This window comes from Rousettus aegyptiacus, unplaced genomic scaffold (assembly GCF_014176215.1).
Source record: "Rousettus aegyptiacus isolate mRouAeg1 unplaced genomic scaffold, mRouAeg1.p scaffold_m13_p_5, whole genome shotgun sequence".
In the NCBI taxonomy this organism is placed as follows: Eukaryota; Metazoa; Chordata; class Mammalia; order Chiroptera; family Pteropodidae; genus Rousettus; species Rousettus aegyptiacus.
In genome coordinates this window covers 116,183,355-116,202,719 of record NW_023416308.1, presented here as the reverse complement: position 1 = coordinate 116,202,719, position 19,365 = coordinate 116,183,355, and the positions used below count along the sequence as shown (strand labels likewise).

General features: G+C 51.1%; 2 protein-coding genes, 1 long non-coding RNA gene and 1 pseudogene across 5 annotated transcripts; 2 read left to right on the top strand and 2 right to left on the bottom strand.

The window, feature by feature from the left end:
• Positions 1 to 236: 236 nt before the first annotated feature.
• Positions 237 to 12,008, bottom strand: SNX15 (sorting nexin 15). Of its 2 annotated transcripts, XM_016119428.2 has the most exons (9): positions 9,516 to 12,008; positions 8,907 to 8,993; positions 5,555 to 5,590; positions 5,220 to 5,340; positions 4,005 to 4,120; positions 3,734 to 3,902; positions 3,286 to 3,429; positions 943 to 1,200; positions 237 to 646 (listed from the first exon to the last, which is right to left on the bottom strand). In XM_016119428.2, exons 1-9 carry the CDS (start codon positions 9,558 to 9,560, stop codon positions 540 to 542), a joined length of 1,083 nt encoding a protein of 360 aa, XP_015974914.1. In that variant the 5' UTR covers positions 9,561 to 12,008; the 3' UTR covers positions 237 to 539. The 2 variants fall into 2 exon arrangements, with proteins under 2 accessions (XP_015974914.1, XP_015974916.1); XM_016119430.2 differs by lacking the exon at positions 9,516 to 12,008 and having other exon boundaries at positions 8,907 to 9,118.
• LOC118602845 lies at positions 9,196 to 9,600 on the top strand. The gene is made up of 2 exons (XR_004950890.1): positions 9,196 to 9,295; positions 9,418 to 9,600. It is a non-coding gene; the product is annotated as an uncharacterized LOC118602845 (long non-coding RNA).
• A 97-nt stretch (positions 12,009 to 12,105) lies between the features above and the next one.
• ARL2 (ADP ribosylation factor like GTPase 2) lies at positions 12,106 to 18,520 on the bottom strand. Of its 2 annotated transcripts, XM_016119433.2 has the most exons (6): positions 18,391 to 18,520; positions 15,346 to 15,456; positions 15,080 to 15,242; positions 13,607 to 13,687; positions 12,665 to 12,763; positions 12,106 to 12,578 (listed from the first exon to the last, which is right to left on the bottom strand). In XM_016119433.2, the coding sequence occupies exons 1-6, from the start codon at positions 18,453 to 18,455 to the stop codon at positions 12,444 to 12,446; spliced, it is 654 nt and encodes a 217-aa protein (XP_015974919.1). In that variant the 5' UTR covers positions 18,456 to 18,520; the 3' UTR covers positions 12,106 to 12,443. The 2 variants fall into 2 exon arrangements, with proteins under 2 accessions (XP_015974919.1, XP_015974918.1); XM_016119432.2 differs by lacking the exon at positions 12,665 to 12,763.
• Positions 13,038 to 13,156, top strand: LOC118603508 (annotated as a pseudogene).
• Positions 18,521 to 19,365: the final 845 nt, after the last annotated feature.

Here is a 19,365-nt window from a genome sequence, read left to right as displayed (position 1 = left end):
GACTTATGGTCACAACTACATACTCAATTCTGCTGGTATAGCAGGAAAGCGGCCACAGACAATACTAAACGAATGAGCCTGGTTGTGTTCCAACACAATTTTTATTTCTTAGATACTTAAATTTCATGTCATTTTCACCCGTTACAGAATAATCTTTTGATTTTTTTCAACTGTTAAAAAATGTAAAAACCATTCTAGCTCATGGGCCTTACAAAAAAAAGATAGTTGGTCAGATCTGGCTGCAGGCTGTAATTTACAGACCCTAGTTCTAGATGGGTTAACAGATAGTTCAGTGACCGGAGCTTCTGCTCACACATTGAGATAGAGCCAGGCAGGATTAGACGCGTGAGTCCGATTCCATGCTGGCAGTTATAGTTAGGGTGATGAGAAATCATTATTTTTCTCATTCTTGGTCCAGTTACATACAGAAATGGCCCCTGGAGTTGTTAGACCAGGAGATAGGGCCAGGCCCCAGGGTGAGGAGAGAGGGGCGGCTGGCAGTGCTGGAGCTTGAGTCCTGGGGAGGGGTCCACTCCCTCTTAGGGTGGGAGTTGGGACAGGTGTAGGTGAAGGATTTCCTCTGCCCGCTTTAGGTACGCAGCCGCCTTCTTCTTCACACCCTCCTGGCGGGCAGGTGATGGGTCACCTATAGAGAGAGAATGGCTCAGCTGAGGTACCTGGGTTAAGAACCCCTGGTCTAGTCCTTTACAGTTCACCGAGTATCAATGTGTGTCTTTCTCCTTCCCTGGGAATCAGATCTATTCTCCCATTTTACCAACAAAGAAACTGAGACCACAAGAGGTAGAGAAACTGCTCCAGGTTAAACAGTTGGTCAATGAGAAGCAACTCTGATTCTTGACTTGCTTGTTCTTCGCTTTTCTCTCTCTTCCCTCCATTATCCAGGACCCCAGGCCTCATCCTCCTCCTTCCAGTCCTACTCACCGGGAACTCCCTGAAGCAGGATGTGAACGCCATCCCGGTAGCCCTGCAGAGCTGCAGGGTAGGCGCCTGCCTTCTCGTCTCGTAGGGCCTGGGTGATGAGCTCTGTGGCTTGGCTCAGATAGGCAGGGGTGGACCCTTCTTCCTTGTCCTCTTCCTCCTCCTGCCCTCCTGGTTCCCAGGGTTCCTGGTCTGGCCTCTCGGACTCTGCCTCCATTGCTGCCAGCTCACCTATGTGGGTAGGACTGGGGCCTGCACCTTCTGCAATCAGATATGGAGGACTCAGGCCAGACTGGCCCTCCCGTTTCCCAGGGCCTGCCGCCTATTTCCAAAACTCTCTTGCCCATTAGGGTATTAACTTGTCTCAGGTGGATGGGAGCAGCGCAGAAGCAATCCAGAAGCCACTGTGCACAGCAAACCAGCCATATTCTATTTGATTGGTGTTTACGTGCTTTTGTAAAAACAGCCCCCCTTCCTAATTCTTTCTTTAGGTACACATTAACCTTAGTTTGTGAGCTCTGGGTCCCTTGTCCCACTTCCTTCCTGACTACAGTTATCTATCAATCCAAGAATTCCTTCCACAAAATTTAACTGACCAACTACACCAGGCCAAGCGTTGAAACACTCCAAACCTTGGAATCTTATAATGGATTCAGAGAATCTTAGGGCTTTTTTTGAGGTCTTATCATTTCTACTGAGGCCCCACATGTGAAAACAGTGGGTGGCAGACACTCTCGCAATCCAGAAAAAAGGGTTCATTCTGTCCCCCGGGACCAATGAAGAGGTCGTCAAACAAGCCCTCTGCAGCTTACGTAAAAGAAGACTAGAGAGCTGGTGAATCAGTGATGAAAAGACCTTTGACAGGAAGGTGCAGGAGTGAGAAGGACTGTGGCACACCACTGGCCTAGTGAGGAAGGGGTGGGCACCTCTCCGACACCATCCGAGTGTCCCCGGGAGGAGACCATGGGCCTCCTGCGGGAAGAGAAGATAACATCTCCTTCCTAGCTGGCCCGCGGCTCTTCCTGGGTTGCTAATAGAGTAGGCAGAAGAATTCTTTGGGTGCTCCAATACTAGAATTTAGGAATTTGGTGTATGTGATGGAGAGAGTGATACTGCTGGCTCCTTGCCTGGAGAATTCTGATGGTGACAGGCTTGTTGGAGATGCTCGCAGCAGTACAGGAGATGAGACAGCCCCTGAGCAAATGGGGCACTTCCAGGCTTTGGTGGGGCAAGGATTTAAGCGTTTTCCCATGGGCCAAAGCAATGTCTTCTGGGAGCCGCCTTTCAGGAGTCTTGACAAGCTCCTGGCATGCACCTGGCCACCAGGCACCCCAGGGGATTCGGCTAGGGCAAGGCAGAGTATTTGGATGCTTGCCTCTTGGAGGCTGAGTACGTCAGTCCCAGTGAAACCACGTGGCCCTGCCTTCCCCCCCACATCTCTTCTTCCCAATCCACAACGCTGAAGGGGCTGCAGGAGGGAGGTTAAGGAGCAAAACTAGAAGAGAAAAAGAACCCTCCTCACGGTACTGTCACCATGGCCAGGGGTCACCAGTCAGTCCTAAGCCAGATGGGTACATGAGGCTGAAAACTAGATGGGGGACAGGTTCTGATCTAGATCAGACCGAAGGATGACAGAACTCAAATGCCTGGAGCTGATCAGAGAGCTAAGGGTCTGCCGGGAGGTCACTGAAGGGTGAGGAAGGGAAGCCAACATAATGGGCTTTAAAAGACCACTGAGGAATCCGAAATGAAACTGATTCGTGATGATCCCAAAGCGGATCAGCCACTTCAACGCCCCAGCTGCGGGAACAGCATAAACTCAGAGAATTTCACAAGGGAAAGTTCCAGTATCTCAGAGCCTGGGACTGTCAGGTCTACTCATCTCTGAGCCAGGAGCTCAGGACCTGGCCCTCTGTGGGGACTTTCTGTCTCTCGTGTCCCCACATGCCAGCAGCTGCTCTGAGCCTAGACTTCACCCCTTTTGACCAACAGGCCTCTCCTGCCTCCAGGATCTGCAGCCAGACCCTGAGCCAGCCAGAAAAGCCCCACCTTGGGCTTCCAACAGAGGAACTCAACCCTTCACAGAGCAGTGTGACCTCTGCAGGTTCCAAAGCTTTCTCAGGGAGAAGACCCCACCATGGGAAGTCGCTGATTTCCTTCCTCCATGGCTGTTCACTGTACAGGGCCATCCAGCTTGCCACGCTGTACACCATGGACCCTGGCTCTGGACTATGGCACCTGCTTCTAATTCTCATCGAGGCTGCCATTTGCCTGCAGTAGGCGCCTTTCTCGGATTTATACAGGTCCCAAAGCGAGTTGGTGGCTCTGCCCGCCCCCTGCTTGTACCTTCCCTGGAGAAGGGGTCGAAGAGGGCCAGCTCCGCCTCGGTAAGAGGGCCTCGGGCAGGGGAACCGGACGCCTCCTCAGTGCTCCCACCGTTGAAGAGGAGATCCAGGGCCTCCTGGGCAGGACTGGAGGGCGGGGGGTCCGCTGAGGAATAGATCATTGGGGACATTCATTCCTGCCCTTACCACTTCCCAGTTTTCACAACGGAGTCACCTCTCACTGAATCCTTGCAGCAATCACGGGCTAGACAAGCCCATTCTTAGGGTTTGTGCCCATTTTACTGATTAAGAAACTACAGCCTAGATGACCCGAGCAGAGCTCCCAGAAGGTTGGTGGTAGAGGAGCTGGGGCACGTTCCAGGCTTTCCACTAAGATCACCGAAGAGGGAGTGTGCCCCTGCCCTGCGCAGGACCCTCCAGGCCTGGCTCCCTCTGCGGCCCCCATGTACCTGGCACCTCCGACTCCTCAAGGCCCCTCTTCTCTACGGGGAGCGGCTGAGGCAACCAGGATTCATCAGGTGGTGGCCGGGGCTCCTCTGGGGGTGGGGTGGGGATCAGAGGGGGTGGCAGGATGTGCAGGTCCCTGGACACCTCAGATGGCCGTGTCACCTCCCCACCCTGCAGTAAAGAAAGATCAGCCGGGGGAGGGGGTCATAGGTTGCAGCTCGGTGGGCGGAAGGTTTCCCGTGCACTGGGGAGGAGGACGACAGGGACACATACTCGGAAGAACTCCTTGAGCTGGGGGCTGTTGTTGAGCGCGGGGATGTGCACGGTGAAGCGAAGCAAGTCTTCTGCCCCCTTCCGCCGTTCCTCGATCACGGAGGCTTCGAACCGGCCTGCAGCCGCCAGCACAAGAGGTGGGGAGAGAAGCAATGACCCGCAGGGGCCTCTGGCCCCCAGGCCACCATTCCTGGTTCTGCCTGGAGGGGATCTGAGCAGCCAGCTGCCCCCTAGACCATTCCCTCGGCAACCTTCCTTAACTCCTCCCGAGGTGGGGGTGCTTGCGAGGAGGGACCAATCCCTCTGTTGACCCATTTACCGGATGTTTATTGAGCACCTACTATGTGGTAGGTTCGGAAGGTCAGTGAGAGAGAAGCAAGCTCTCTGCCCTCATAGATGTCACATTCTAGACAGGGGGAGGCAGGTAACCAATTAGAAAATAATTCCGGATAGCTTCGATGTAATGGGAAAGTGACTTGCTCAAGGTCACATGGCAAGTATCGCTGTTTTTCATAGTTTCACTGCTCTGTTCTATGTATCATGCAGAGTTACCTAACATAGAGTAGCCTGCTGCATTCTCCACCGCCTGGCATAACCTGCCGGCAGCAACCCTTCACCTTGCTGCAAAAGATGAAATCTAGAGACCCAAGGACAGATCAGCCCTTTCCAACACAAATATAACCTGAGCCACATGTGTAACTTACAATTTTCTAGTAGCCACATTTAAAAAAAGTAAAAATAAACAGGTTACTTTAATAATGGTCTTTTTAACCCAATACAGCCAACGTATTCCCATTTGAACATGTAATCAATACATATACACTGCTGAGAGAGTCGGCATTCTTTTTCCCACGTGTATATGACCCGTACAGCGCGTCATAGCTCAGACTCACCATGTCTCTAGGGCTCCCGGCCATGCTGGCTCATGGCTGCTGTTTTTAGACAGCGTAGGTCTACAGCCTCAGTTGCCTCATCTTGAAAATGGGGCTACTGAGGACAGGAATGTGAAAGTACCTGACACACAATCAGGGCGAGGCTGCTCTGAGTCCCAGCGCCCTCATCTGTTAAGTGAGGCCATCTCTCGGGGCCCTTCCAGCTCTCTGAAACGTCTCTGCAGGGAGTTTCAGGCCCTGTCTATCCAGCCGCCACCAGCAGAGGTCCCCTTTGCCTGATTCTTCCACCGTCTTTGGCCTAAATTCCTAGATTGCCACTCACCGAACACCTGGGCCCTGGGGAATGCGGGGAACTCCTCCAGGCGGCGGAAGAGGTTGCGGTGGGTGTAGGCCAGGTCTCCATGAAGCTTGCGGAAGTCGCTGTACCGCTTCCAGACCACCACCTGAGAAGGACAGAGGCCTTGACTGGACCAGCACCGGTGCGAGGCACCTTCCCCACCCCTGCCCACCCTGGGATCTGTGAGGATGAGGGCCGCAGCAACCCCTCCTCCCAGGGCCAGGGAGGAAAAAGGGGCTGGCCTTGCAGTTACCAGCTGTTTCTTTATGTTTCCCAGATCTGGAACTGGGGAATGGCCCCTTTCATCCCAGCAGCCTCACCTCCTTGACATCCTCTGGGTCCCTCTTTGAGATGAACTGAGGAAGAAAGGTAAAAACCAGGTGAGACCAGCAACTAATATCTGACACCTCATTGCCCTATAAAATCCCAGGATGCCCCAGGTTCCTCTCAAAGGGGAAGTGACCACCGGCCACTGGGACCAAGGTGTCCTGGCTTTAAGGCTTTGAGTGTAATTCGGAGCAATTTTTCTACCATGCACCTCTGTTTCTTCATCTGTCAAATGGGGGGATCCCTAAAGGCCCGTCCTCAGCCCAACTTTTATCTTGGTTCCTTCCACGAGCCAAGTCCCTGCAATTCCTTTTGAAACCAAAGAACCCCAAGTCCTCTAAAAATTAAGGTGTGTCCTAGGACGGTGGATGGACACTCCTGGACACAGAAGAAACCGACACTGGGGTTGTGACCCCTGGAAGAGCAGACTGGGGTCTGAAGTAGAAAGAAGACTCCCTTTTCACTATGTTGTTCATAATAATTAAAAAATAACACCCTATGGTTTGGAGTACTTGACAGTTTTCAAAACATCTCCTGCTCCTTATCCTCAGTCCCACGGGGGCAGACATCCTCAACAAGCCCTTTTAAAAAAATGAGGAAATGGACGCTCGGACTGGGGACATGAACTGTACAAGGTCACACACGCCAAGTAAGGAGACTGCTAGGACTGAAATCCCGGCCTTTGCTTTTCACAACAGACTTGCTTAAACTATTTTTGGGTAAAAGTAACTAGATTTAAAAACCATTGAGAAATATTTACCTGACTAAGGACTGATATCCAGAATAATGCAAAAAACTCCTACAACTCAATACTAAAAAGACAAAACAAACAACCCTACCCAACTTGAAAAAGTAGGTAAAATACTTGAACAGGCACCTCCCCTAAAAGAAGACATTTGAGTGGCCAATAAGATTATGAAAATATACTCAATATTATTATTCCTTGGAGATATGCGAATTAATACTCCATAGTGGATACTACATAGCCACCAAGAATGGCTAAAATCAAAGATGCTGTTGATATCAAGTACTGGAAAAAATGGAAGAATAAAACAGAATAACCATGTTAGAAAACTGGCAATTTCTAGGAAAGCTACACATATGCTTATCCAATGACCCAGCAATTCTACTCCTAGGTATATACAAAGGAGAAATGAGTACACACACCCATAAAAAACGCTGGTACACAAATGTTCACATGACTTCACTCCTAACAACTAAAATGTTTTAGAAACAATCCAAACATCCAACAACAGGAAAATGAATAAAGGAATGGAGGTATAGTCTTACAATGGACTATAACTACATAGAAAGAAAAATAACAAACAACTTATACATGCAACAAAGAGGAATTCCAAAAACATTATATTGACAGAAAGGAGTACTTGCTGTGTGATTTCATTTGTATGAGATTCGAAAACAAAACTCATCTATGGTGACAGAAGCCAGGACAGTGGTTACCTCTCTGGGAGGATTATCGGTTGGAAAGGTGCAAAGAAACTTTCTGGGGTGATGGAAATGTCTATGTCTTGATCTGAGTGGTGTTTGCACAGATGTTTACATGTGTAAAAATTATTGAGCTGTACACTTAATATTTGAGCATGTTACTTTATGAAAATTAGGTCTGTTTAAAAAGTTTTAAAGGTGAAACAATGAAAAAAATTGAGGAATACCAGCAAGCGAAAAAAGCAAGATGCACGATGCCACCGTGTGTAATAACAACATGGAAACTTATATTTGCTTTTAAATTTAGAGCTTATCTGCAAGGCTAGATAAGAAACCACCGGCAATGGTTCTGATGCTGATGAATGGGAATGGTAAGGGAGGGAAAATTATTTATCTTTAAAAGTTATAAAAATGCATTGAAGTAATGCACGTTACTTGTTTCTAAAGCCAACGGAAAGATTTACAGGAAAAAGTTACAGTCCTTTGCTGCAACCACCCCATCCTCAAGTCCATATTCCAAAGAATTATCTTTTTAATTTGTAATTTTTTTAGGCATGGGAATACATTATAAAATATTTGAGGAGTCTAGACAAATGGATAAAGAGAATGTATATATATACAATGGAATATTACTCAGTCATAAAAAAGAACAAAAGCTTGCCAAATGCAACAAAATAGATGGACCTAGAGGGTATTATGATAAGTGAAACAAATCAGAGAAAGACAAATACCATATGATTTCACTTACATGTGGAATCTAAAAAACAAAACAAACAAACAAATAAAACAGAAACAAATTTGTAGATACAGAGAACAAAATTGACTGTTGCCAGATAGGAGACGGTTGTGGGGCTGGGTGAACAAGGTAACAGGATTAAGAAGTATAAATTGAAGGTTATAAAACAGTCATAGGGATGTAAAGTATACAGGATAGAAAATGTAGTCAACAATAATGTAATAACTATGTATGGTGTCGGATGGGTACTAGGCTTATGGGGGGGGTCACTTTGTAAAGCATATAAATGTCTAATCACTATGTTGTACACCTGAAACTACTATTATAGTGTATGTCAACTGTAATTGAAAAATAAATTGAAAAAAGATTTTGGGAAAGCTCATTTTAAACATCTTGGATCTGCACTTAACTCACTTTGGCAGTAGTGTCTTTATATTCTTGGCCCTCTTTAATGGTTACTATTGCACCAATTTAGTGGTTGCCTAGTTCAAAATTCTAAAGGTACAAAAAATTAAGTGATAAAATCTTTCCCCGAACCAGTTCTTGTACTTCACTCTACAGATATTATTGTAGTTTCTATTTTCAATTCTTTCCAGGTCTCTACACAATGTGCTTAAAACGTTGTTACTGCTTCATTTACCAACTTTCGTCTTTTATCTATTGACTTCCCGCTATGGCTATGAAGATGGAGACTTACTCCTTAAGTTCTTTCGAACTGTGAGATTTTTAAAAAATTGGACAAGTATTTTTGGAAAAATTAAAAATAAATTATTTAAAGGGCTTTTATGTAAATCTCTAACAAACCAAAAAACAAGGCTTACTCCAAGAGATCGGAGAACTAATGTTTGGGATGAGCTAGAGTTTTTGTGTTAATTTAAAGAAATTTACAGCTTCATGCCCACGTACCACACGTAGGGTGTGGGCAACACTACGAGCCGGACTGGGAACCGCAGTCCAAACCCTTTTAAGAGGCCAGCGCCCTCCCATGACCCCGCCCCCTGATGGCTAGAAAGGAAAACGACGGTCCACGCAACGGCTTCCCCTTAAAGGGGAAATCCATTTCTGTCGTCCAAAAAGGGAAGTTCTACCAGTGCCTTGCCTTAAGGTAAAACTCGGCATCCCTCTTGTTAAAAGGGTAAGGTCCCCGCTGGGCCCCACCTCACCTGCGCGGTCACTTTGTACTCGGTGTAGCCCTTGGGGTGGGTCCGGGGGTCGGAGACTGTGTAGTGCCGCAAGAAGTCGTCCTTCGCCTGGCGGGACATGGCAACTCAGCTGGAGCAGAGCTGACCGCTGGCCTTAGCCTCCTCCACGTCGCCCCCGCCCCTCCGGGTCAGCCGCCGCCAGCCGCCGCCTAGCCTGGGCCTGCGCCCTTCATCCTCGGGCCTAGGGAGCTGGTCACAAGTGACAGTGCAGTTCTCGGCCCTGGTGCGCGGCCAAGGGAGCGTCTAAAAAGTTCTCCGTCGTTAGTAAAGGGTAAACTAGGGGATTTGAGATTAAGGATTGGGGAGGTTGGACCACTCTCTGCCAGGAGCTCAAGCCCACCCCTTCCGAGGTAAACCCTCATCACAGATCTCCAAACGACTTCTCTGCTTCCTAATTCCCTTCATCCATTCACCCAATTTTTATTGTGGCCAATATGTGCCAGACTCCTTATTTCTCCATCTCCCTCCGTAGGATTCGCTAATGCTGTTTTCTGGAAAGGCTGGGTACGGGAGCCAAAAGAACTGGGAGAAGCACGACGGTGTCATGGGTTCCGAAGTAGTACTTCTTACCAGCTGTACGCCTTTCTCATAGCTGCTGGAGCCTCGGTTTCTCATCTCTAATGGGGATGTTTGTAATAGAATCTACTGCAGTGTAGGTTTCTTTTTTCCTTTGTTGTCACTTCTTCCTGTTAGGACGGTTGCTCCAGATCTTTGATTGGAGGTAGTTCTCTAGTATGTGTAGCCTCCAGCCTCCCACCCCAGAATCCAAAGGTGCCAGCTCCTTGCCTTGCTCCAGGTCCCAGGTCTGGGTGGGGGACTCGCTCCTGAGTCCCTGAATCTTGAGTGAGGGACAAGGGCGCAGTGCCTGGCAAGGGGACCTACTTGTTCCTGGAGTGCAGTGTGGGCTGTGGGTTTGGCTGCCCAGTCTCTGAAGCACTGTTTTCCAAGCCTGGACGTCCCACCTCCATCCGGATGCTGTGAGTCCCTACCATCCTTCCCAGAAACGTCCTTTCTGCTGAAGGCAGTTATAATCTGCGTCTGGGACAGGCCATCAAGGACCCTGACTGTACCACCACCACCAGGCTGCGAAGCTTAAATGCGGCAGTGTGGGTGGAGTGCTTAAGCATTCATGGCTGCTCTTGTTACTGGAACTCAAGATGTCTGGTCTCTGGATGGCCAGTCTCCCGAAAGAAGCACAAAGCTAAAGCCCAAATCAGACTCTTGGAAGCTCAGAAATGAGGTAGCTCATCTATGAGGTGTTCCGGAGGAGGCCTATGAAACACACCAGGGATCCTCTATAGACTGTTTGGGACATGGCTCCAGTTTTCCAAAGCTCTCTGGGCGGGGCTGTGGCACCTTGTTAATCATCAACTCCCCTCCCAGGCCTGGCAGCTCCTAATTCTCCCTGTTCCACCTTCTTTTTTCCTGTCTCCTCCAAGCCCTTTCCTGTGTAGATCAGTTTAGCCTTTGGTCTTCTCCAGATGCCACCTCCATCCGTTCCATTACTAGGAGAAACAAACAGAAGAGCCTTCTAGAAGGCAGGGGAGAGGGGAAAGGCTGCAAGCACACAGCTGCAGCAAGCCTGCTCCCCACATTCGCCCAGTGTCTGCTTGGCCACGTGATGCAGACTTTCTGCCCCAGCTCAAACTCCCCATCCATAGGCCTTTGTGATGAGTATAATGACCTTATTATTTTCTTGTCTCTAACCATGCATAATTCACATTTGAAATCAAGGGCGCTGCTTACTGAAAGACCCTCAGGACTTGAACACTGGGGTGACTCACTGGATCAGCAGATGGCTGAGTTCCCATTGGTCGTATCTGCTGGAGCTCCTACTGGTTTCATGTAATGATAATTATAGCTAACATTATGCAGTGCTTAAGACACAAAAGACACCCACCCAGTTGTTCCTCATCCCAACCCTAGGAGGTAAGTGCCATTATCTTTCTGGAGATGAGGAAACCAAGGCACAGACAAGTTGCTCAGTATCACCCAGTGAGTGGCAGAGCCAGGGTTTGGCTCTGGAGCCTGGGTTTTTCACTCAGCACAGGGTTTGGGAGCATGGGGACCATGGTGTCTTGCACAGAGGACAGGGAAGGGAGTTCATTTTCCACACTGAAGGACAGTTGATGTTCTAAGGTTGTCCACCCGACACCCATGTCCCTTCTTCCACCCTAACAAAGCCCAGATTTTGCACAGGTCTCTACAAGGGATTCCAGTGCCAGTTTAGGAGCAAATATGGCGTCTCTTCCTCACCTTTCCCTTGGTTAAACTACCCCTCCCTCATTAGACACATTAGGCCCCCTCTCACTGGCGTTTGAATTTCAAGCTGAGATGAAAACTAAAAATGGTTGGTAGGGCCTAGTGCTAAGTGTGCTGCGTCTAAACCCAAGCTCCGCGACTTTGAGTAAGTCGTGTATACACCTGGAGGCTCGGTTCCCATGTAAATGGGGATACTAAGAGTCTGTACTATTTAGGGTTAGCCCTGAATGTGACGGAGAGTAGTGAGTGCCGTGAACAGAACCCTGCAGATTAGGCTGAGACCACAGAAGGGGGCCCTGTGAAAATATCTCCGTCCTGCCACCCTGGTTCCCGTCCTTTCCTAGCCTGGTCCCTGTTCCAGCCTCCAGGGAAGGCCCCTTCCTGGCTGTGCCCTTGCTTAGCTAGTCCTCCTACACCTGAGTCCTCACCCCTCCCCATTTCCCAAGAGTCCTTGCTCTTCATTCCTCTGCTTGAACCAATGCTGCCTTGTACAGCTGTGCATGTTGTCCATTGTGTGTGGGTTCTCGGCTGTGACAGGAAATTGGGAGCTGAAATTCAGCCCGTGTTCAAGAATCTGTGAGCCCCGATGTGGGGGTGCATCCTTTTTTCTAATTCATACCTCTGAGGGTAATAGTCACTTTGGTAAACTGTCTTCCCCCTTCCTCTTCCTCTATCTGGAAAACTCATTCTTAATTCCTAGTTTTAATGTCACCTCCTCTGGGAAGCCTGCCTAGACTCTTCCAAATGGAATTAGTTGCAGCCTGGTCCTGTGCTTCTATATTCCTTGCACATCCCTTTGACAAAGCAGAGTTAACACTGAAATTCTCTCTCTCCCTCCGGACTGTGGGCTGTAGATGGTCTCTAAAGTTGTTGAATCAATAAATAGTTCAGCTAGGAGTAGGGGCAAGGAACTGTTTATTCTTACAGCTGAGCAAAGGACGAGGCCCACAGCCTCCATAGCAGCAGAGGCAGCGCCCACCCAGCCCCAACCCTCACCTCTTGGTATGGCAGCTGCAGGGCCAGGTCAGGAGCCAGGGTGACAGCCAGGACGGCAGCCCTCCTGCCATGGGAGCCAGCTGGCCACGGAGCAGCAGCGGGCAGCAGCAGCAGGTTACGGAGGGGTTGGGGAGTGTTAGTCAGGCTGGCTGATTCCCATCCTCCCACGGATGGTGCTTGGTGAGGGCCGGGGGATGGAAGGGACAACCCAGGCTGTGATGTAGGGGCATCTGGAGCGACTCAGTCGGCCGTGAAGATGCGGCTGGAAATGTCATCCAGGAGCCAGTCAATGCCAGGCAGCAGGTTCTCCCCAGTGACGGCGCTACAGCCCTGGATGCACCAGTGGTGGCTGTGGATGGAGTCCAGCTCCAGGGCCTGAAAGGGTGGAAAGTGCTGCTGGGGCCCAGTGACCCTGCCGGCTCGACGCTCCTTCCCTCTCCTGGCCCAGAGGGAATCCGCACCTCCTCAAGGCCCTGCTCTGGGAAGCCTCCCCTGGCCTCTGGAGAAGATGTGTCAGCCCCGCAAGGCGCCCAGGCTCGCTGCGCACTGCCATGCCGGCACTGTCCCGTGAGGATACAAAAGCAACAACACAGGCTTCCGAGCATCGCTAGGATCCAGGCGTTGCGCTATGTGCCCTCCAAATGTCCTCTCATCCATTCCTCCCAAGGCCATATGAGCCAGAGACTGTGCTGGCCATTTTACCAAGGAAAGCTCAAGACAGGTTAAGCAAACTGCCTAACGTCACACAGCTAGTAAGTGGCAGAACCAAGATTCTAACCCCCCTTTCTCATTCTGGTGCTGAAGTACTATAAAAACAGTTAAGATGCTGACTCTGTCTATGGCCATGCCACCCTAAACATGACCAATCCCGTCTGATCTTGGAAGATAAGCAGGGTCAGGCCTGGTTTGTACCTGGATGGGAGACCACCTAAGAAGACCGGGTGCTATAGGCATAAAAAAAAAAAAAGAGAGAGAGAAAGAGAGAGAGAGATGCAGACTGCAGACTGTGGGGTCAGACAGGCCTGTGTTTAAATCACGGCTTGTCTCCTTACTGGCTGTGTGACCTTGGGCAAGTTACCTAACCTCTTTAAGCCTGCTTCACCATCTGTAGAATAATAATAATAACAGTTCCTCTCTCATGAGGTCGTTGTGAGACTTGGATGAGTGAATCCATGCAGAGCCTGGCACACAGAAAGCCCTGCCTGCACGGCTGTCACCCTGTGGCATGATCCATCTGCAGGCCCGCCGTCCTCCAGGCTAACGGGCACCACTGATTGCTGAATCTCCAGTGCCCCGAATAGGGCCTGCCACACAGCAGGGGCTAATAAATGCTTTAAAAATAAGTTAACAGAGAAATGTGTGCCTCTTTTCCTCCCTGAGCCTGTGCCGAGGCCCGAACTCACCTCACGGATGGCATTAGAGGACAGTGCTCCGGGAAGGTCCTGCTTGTTGGCAAAGACGAGGAGGGTGGCTCCGGCCAGGCGCTGGAGAAGAGAAATGGAGGGGTATGTGGGCTCGGAGGGCAGCCTGGCCCCTCACCTAATCCCCCAGAGCATTTGGAGTCAGCAACCTGGAGGATGAGGGCAAGGCCCCGTGCGGTGGGAGCGGCCCGAGCGGGGTAGGCAGTGTGGACGATGCCTCTGAGGCCGGCACACATCAGGCAGAGGGGGCCCTGGTTCTAGTCCAGTCACCCCCCAGTGGGCACCTCGCAGCCCACTGTGGTTCTCGACTGCTCCATTGTATGATCTGATGTGCACCAAGAATGGAGCTGTCCCAGAGGCCACGGGGTCCGCCGAAAGTAGCCTTTCCCTTCTCTAAGTGCATGTAGCGCTCCACTGTCCCACTGCCCGACAGGCCTCTCTGCCTCTAATCCCAGTTATATCCATGCTGTGTGTTTAGTTCTGGGAGTCGCTCCAAATGGGCGGGTGGGTCGAGCCCTTAGAAAGGGCCAGGCCCGGGCATTTGACAGCCCTCGCACTGGAGCTGCTTGACACCCCGGAAGGCAGCTACTGTTATACCGGGTGACATATGTCCCTGTGTGCCCAGGACAGCCCTGTTTACAACTGCTGTCCCCGCATGACCATTAACAACCCCCTCTTTCTCTCAAAAGTGTCCTCATTTTAATCTCAATGCACTGGGGTAACCTGGATCACATCCTAAAACAGAAGAAGAATATTTTCGTGAAAAAACTGGTGAAATCCAAATACGACCTGTAGCTTTTAAAAGTAACTTCCCAATGTCAACAAATTTCTTCATTTTGACAAATCTATGGTGACTATGTGAGATGCTAACAGTGGGGAAACAGGGTGAAGGTATATGGGGTCTCTCCTCGCGATCTTTGTAACTTTTCTGTAAATCTGTAAAATTTCATTTAAAGAAAAGTGTTTTGGCCCATTCAATAAATGATAAGATCACCCTAATTATAATGCCCATCGTAGAGATGAGGAAGTGGAGGTTCAGAGAGGTCGAGTGCCTTACCTGAGGTCACACAGTGCAGAGTCTAACTCCCGAGCCAGGCTCCACTGCCCCGCAAAGCACACTGGCCTGCAGTCATCCTCTCTAAAGCCCGATCTGAGGTGTGGAAACGAGCTCAGCATGGTGACACAGTGACATCACAGAGATGTGAGCCCGGGTGCCAGTCCAGTGTGTCCTGCCTGCGGCGCCCTGGGCCTCCCTGAACCAGGGGTCGTCTCTGCCTCCCCAAGAGTACTGGGCACATGGTGAGGGCTCAGGGAAGGTAGAGACCCTGATCTAAGTGTCCCTCTGGGAATCTGTGAGGAAGGTGTCCACACGTCATGCGTGCGGACAAAGCACTAGGGCCTGAACACCGGGGGCCCAGCCCCCCTCTCCCCTCCCCAGCCAGGCCCCCTGCCCACCTCCTCCACCAACAGGCTCTGGAGCTCGCGCTGGCAATCCTGCATGCGCTGGCGGTCAGCGCTGTCCACCACCCAGATGAGGCCATCCGTGCTCTCAAAGTAGTTTCGCCAGTAGGAGCGCAGGGACTTCTGGCCGCCCACATCCCATATGTTCAGCTTGAATCTGCGCAGGGACGGGATGGCCGGCAGGTCAGCCTGACTGACCCCTCGCCCAGCCTCCCAGCCCTGCTCTGGGCTGCCTGCCCACCCGCAGGGACCCCGCTCACCCTCGGTGTTCCAGGGTCTTGATGTTGAAGCCCAGCGTTGGAGAGATGGTGTCGATGTCCTCTCCATTGAACTTCTTGAGGATGGTTGTTTTGCCAGCATTGTCCAGGCCACTGGGGCACACCAGGTTAAGGAGAAACCCCCATGCTCTGCAGGGCAGTGACACTGTCACAGTGCCCCTTTCTTAGGGGACAAATTATTTCCTGCCACCTAGCAAAATCAGTTGAGCACATGCCTGACCTGTCATTGGCTCAGGATAAATGAGGAAGTATTAAGAAACAAACATCTCCTCCTGACCAGACTCCTTAATTCACTCCATGATATTTACTGAATATCTACCAAATGCCAGGTCATCTCCTGCTGCTAGGGGACCCAGAGTCAAAGTCTCACCCTTGTGCAGTTTACCCTCTAGTGCAGAGACAGCTGATAAGAGTACAAACGGATGAGAAACACAGTACTGTCAGATCCTGGTGAGTGTTAGAAATATAATGAGGAGGCTTTCACGGAGGGTCATCGGAGGAGCTTCCTTCAGCTTGGGCACTGGGGAAGGCCCCTCTGAGGGTCTCAAGCTGAGGCCCAAACTACAAGGAGCCAATTTTTTGAAACACCCGGGGAAGAGCATTCTAGGCAGAAGAATAACAAGAGCAAGTATCTGGAGGCAGCTACCCTGCCTTTCTGTTTATGGAATATTCCAAACACTTTACAGGTGAGTGTGCAAATGAATGGGTAAGTTCACTAGCCAGAGAGAATCGTCCTCCTTTTTCCAATGCTTAAGGAGCCTGCAGTTGGGAGGGGGGCCCAGGCCCTGGACTCAGCAGGCTTTCTGCTCACCTGACCTGGACGAGTGACTCAAACCAGGGACATGGGGGCAACAGAACCTCTCCTGAGCCCCAGCCTCAGCCCCTGATAATCGGTTGATTACCCCCTCTCCCAGCTCCATCATCCACGCTTCCTTCTCCACTGGATCACTCCCCTCAGCTGGCAAACTGATCTTTCACCCACCTTACAAGAAGCAAACATCCTCTCCTGATCTCTCCCCTTTACTTACTCCTCTATTTCCCTCCTTTTCTAGCCAATTTCCTCAAAACCGTGTCCATGCTCATCCTCTCCAATTTCTGTCCTCCTGCTCTTTCTTAAAACCACGAGGCTTTTACTTCCCCTGCTTCCCCACGACTGCTCTTGCTGAGTCTGCCCCTAAAACTCCGATAGCCAGGCAGTCCTCAGTCCTCACCTTCCTGCTCCACCAGCAGCACCTGACACAGCGGCCTGTGCCTTCCTCGGCTCTAGGACATACCGTTGCCTGATTCTCCTCCTCCCTCTCTGGCCACTCATCTCCGTGACCTCCTGATATAAGCACGCCTCAGCAGTTCTCTGCCCACACTCGCCCCCTCGATGGTCTCATCCAGGATCATGGCTTCGAACACCCCCTTTATGCTGATGACTCCCAAATTTAGATGTCCCATCCAGCTGCTCCCATGGACATCAGTCCCTATATCCAGCTGCCTGACATTTCTGAGATGTCGCAGAGGGATGTCACATGCCCCAAACTGAGCTTCCATCTTTCCTCTGACCTTGCTCCCTGCCTGCTTCTCCATCTCAGCAAGTGGCTCCTCATTCGAATTACCTGGACCAGCAACTTAGCAGTCATGCTTGACTTCACGCTCTCGCATGTCTAATCTAGCAGCAATTCCTGCTGGCCCCATTGTCAAAATGTCCCTCAACTTCCATCCCCCGACTGCCTGCGTCCCTGTCTGAGCCACCACCTTATCTCGCTTGCGTTACTGCAGTGGCCTGGCCTCCCACCCCATCCCCGCTCTGCGCTTCTTTCTCATTTAAAGGAGAAGCCGAGAACCAAAAGGCCCTACAGTGAAGCTACCACCTCTTGGTCCTAACCTAGTACTCTCCTCCACACTATCCCCCTTGAAATTCCTTTGGAGACGCCGCGAGTTCATTTTTCCAGGCGTTTGCACTTGCTGTTCTCTTTGCTGAAACGATTTCCCGCAGCTATCTACACGGGTCATCCCCCACGTCCCTGTCATCCTTCAACTGTTACCTTCTCAATGCCACCTTCTTTGATCACCTTATTTAAACTACATTTTTCTCCACACATACTATGTATTTTACTTATTTGCTTTTAACATCTTTCTCCCTCTAGAATTACAAAATGCCCATGAAGGCATGGGTTGTTTTTATTTTGTTGTTTTACCCCAGCCCCTAGGACAGTGCCTAGCACATTACTAGGCGCTCAAAAAATATTTATTGGATGAGTGATTCTCTATGCCTTTCTCAAACTCTTTATTTTTTCCATACACTTTTAAAAAACATATGATGTGAATAGTATGTTTGAGCTATCTGCACACACGGATGGATGTCTCCTATCCCTGCTGGGGAGCTGGGGGCAGGGAGGTGGGGACGGGCAGAGGACGTCCTGGCACAGACTAGGGCGAACGAGCGCAAACGCCTGCAAATGGAACTCGGCAGGTTAGCGGGGCCCTCGGGCCTACAGGCCGTCAGACGCGGGGATAATGACGCGCCATGCGGCAGCAAAGAAAAAGATGGGACAATCGGACCCATGGGCAAAAGTACCCGCAGAGTCCACGCCGTCCTCTCCTCGGAGCTGAGACCCGGGCACGCGCGCCGCTGGGATTCCGACCTACAGGGCGGGGCCTGGCCCCCTAGGAGAAGGCGGGGAGGCCGGAGCCAGGGAGGACTGTGGCTCCACGCTTCAGGCCAGACCAACGTGTGGTGGCGTCCGGGCCACCTTCGAGTCCCACTTCCCCTCTACATGAGGTCATCCGGTCTGGCCGCTGCGCCATTAGGCCCACACCTTTGGCCTTGGGAACGGAGTGCCCCCGCCCAGAGCCCGTGGTACGGCCTCCTCCCAGCCCCCCGCCAGAGGTGATTGGTAGCGCCCACGTGCGTGACGCACAATAGGGAACTGGGATGGACCAGCCCGCCGCGCACCCCGCGCCCGGTAGGGGGCGCCTAGTGCCGCCCGCCCGGCGGGGTCCCCGCTACCCTGGCGGCTCCGGTGTCCGGGAGGATACAGCATGAGCAGTCGCAGCTCCCGCTCTTTCTGCTTCATCTTCTTCAGGATAGTCAGAAGGCCCATGATCCCCGTAGCCCCCTCCGGCAGCCGTTTCCAGTCCCGGGACCCCTCTCCCTGCTCCTATTGGCTATCATGCCCACCGACAGCACAGCCTATTGGTCGGACCCTCACTTGGTCCCGCCCTCGCTCCCACGTGATCGCGAAGTCTCCCAGCGGTGCCGCTGCGAAGGTCCCTCTAGCGGTGATGGGGCTTCTGAGCGGCCACCTGCGTTAACCCTTAGCATCCCGGGGTCTTGAGCGACTAGAACATCGCCATTTCTTCCTCCCCAGGATCTCAGGCTCAACTGGAAATAGAAACCCGAAGTTCCTGGGTTGTGTTTTGGCTGCATAAGGAGTTAGAGTTCAGACTCAGGAGTCAGAACCGAGAGCCTCAATTTTGTTGACGAGCTCATCCCGGCGCCAGTGTAAGGCTCTGTTCCCCCAAAATGTGGTGTAGATCCTCCTCATCTCGGGCCTCGGCATCATCCTGTGACCTGCCAGTTACAGGGCCTTACCCTTTCCCTGGCACTTGGAATCGTAGAGGGTGGGCGGGGGGTTCTCCATCGAGGGCGAAAATGCCTTTTAGGAGCAGTTTCTGAATGTGCGAGGGCGTCATTGAGTTGTCTCCATTGTCGTTTAGAGGACAGGGTACAGACTCACACAAAGAATTATCCCGCCCAAGGTGTCCATCATTTCTGTTAAGAAGCACAGTTCTTCGTTTTGCCGATGAGAAAGTTGAGGCTCACACGGTGCTTAGCACACTGGCATATAGTAAATGCTCAATGAATATTTATTGTTGAATGAATGACTTTGTCTAATAGTTTGGTTCTTCACCTTAGCGCTAGGATCCAGATAAAAGTGAGGAAACTGAGGCTAGGGACTAAGCAGTAAACTCAGAAGAGCGAGCCTTATTGTCTTCTTTTGAGCCCTTCCC

Excerpts from the sequence above, each read along its gene's own strand:
- SNX15 (XM_016119428.2), bottom strand. The coding sequence starts at position 9,560 with ATGAGAAACCGAGGCTCCAGCAGCTATGAGAAAGGCGTACAGCTG. Across the intron at positions 5,341-5,554 it reads ACCCAGAGGATGTCAAGGAG|GTGGTGGTCTGGAAGCGGTA; the intron begins GTGAGGCTGCTG and ends TGTCCTTCTCAG. Across the intron at positions 3,430-3,733 it reads TGAGGAGTCGGAGGTGCCAG|CGGACCCCCCGCCCTCCAGT; the intron begins GTACATGGGGGC and ends TCTATTCCTCAG.
- ARL2 (XM_016119433.2), bottom strand. The coding sequence starts at position 18,455 with ATGGGCCTTCTGACTATCCTGAAGAAGATGAAGCAGAAAGAGCGGGAG. Across the intron at positions 13,688-15,079 it reads AGAGCCTGTTGGTGGAGGAG|CGCCTGGCCGGAGCCACCCT; the intron begins GTGGGCAGGGGG and ends TCTCTTCTCCAG. Across the intron at positions 12,764-13,606 it reads CCTCTAATGCCATCCGTGAG|TGCCGGCATGGCAGTGCGCA; the intron begins GTGAGTTCGGGC and ends CTCACGGGACAG.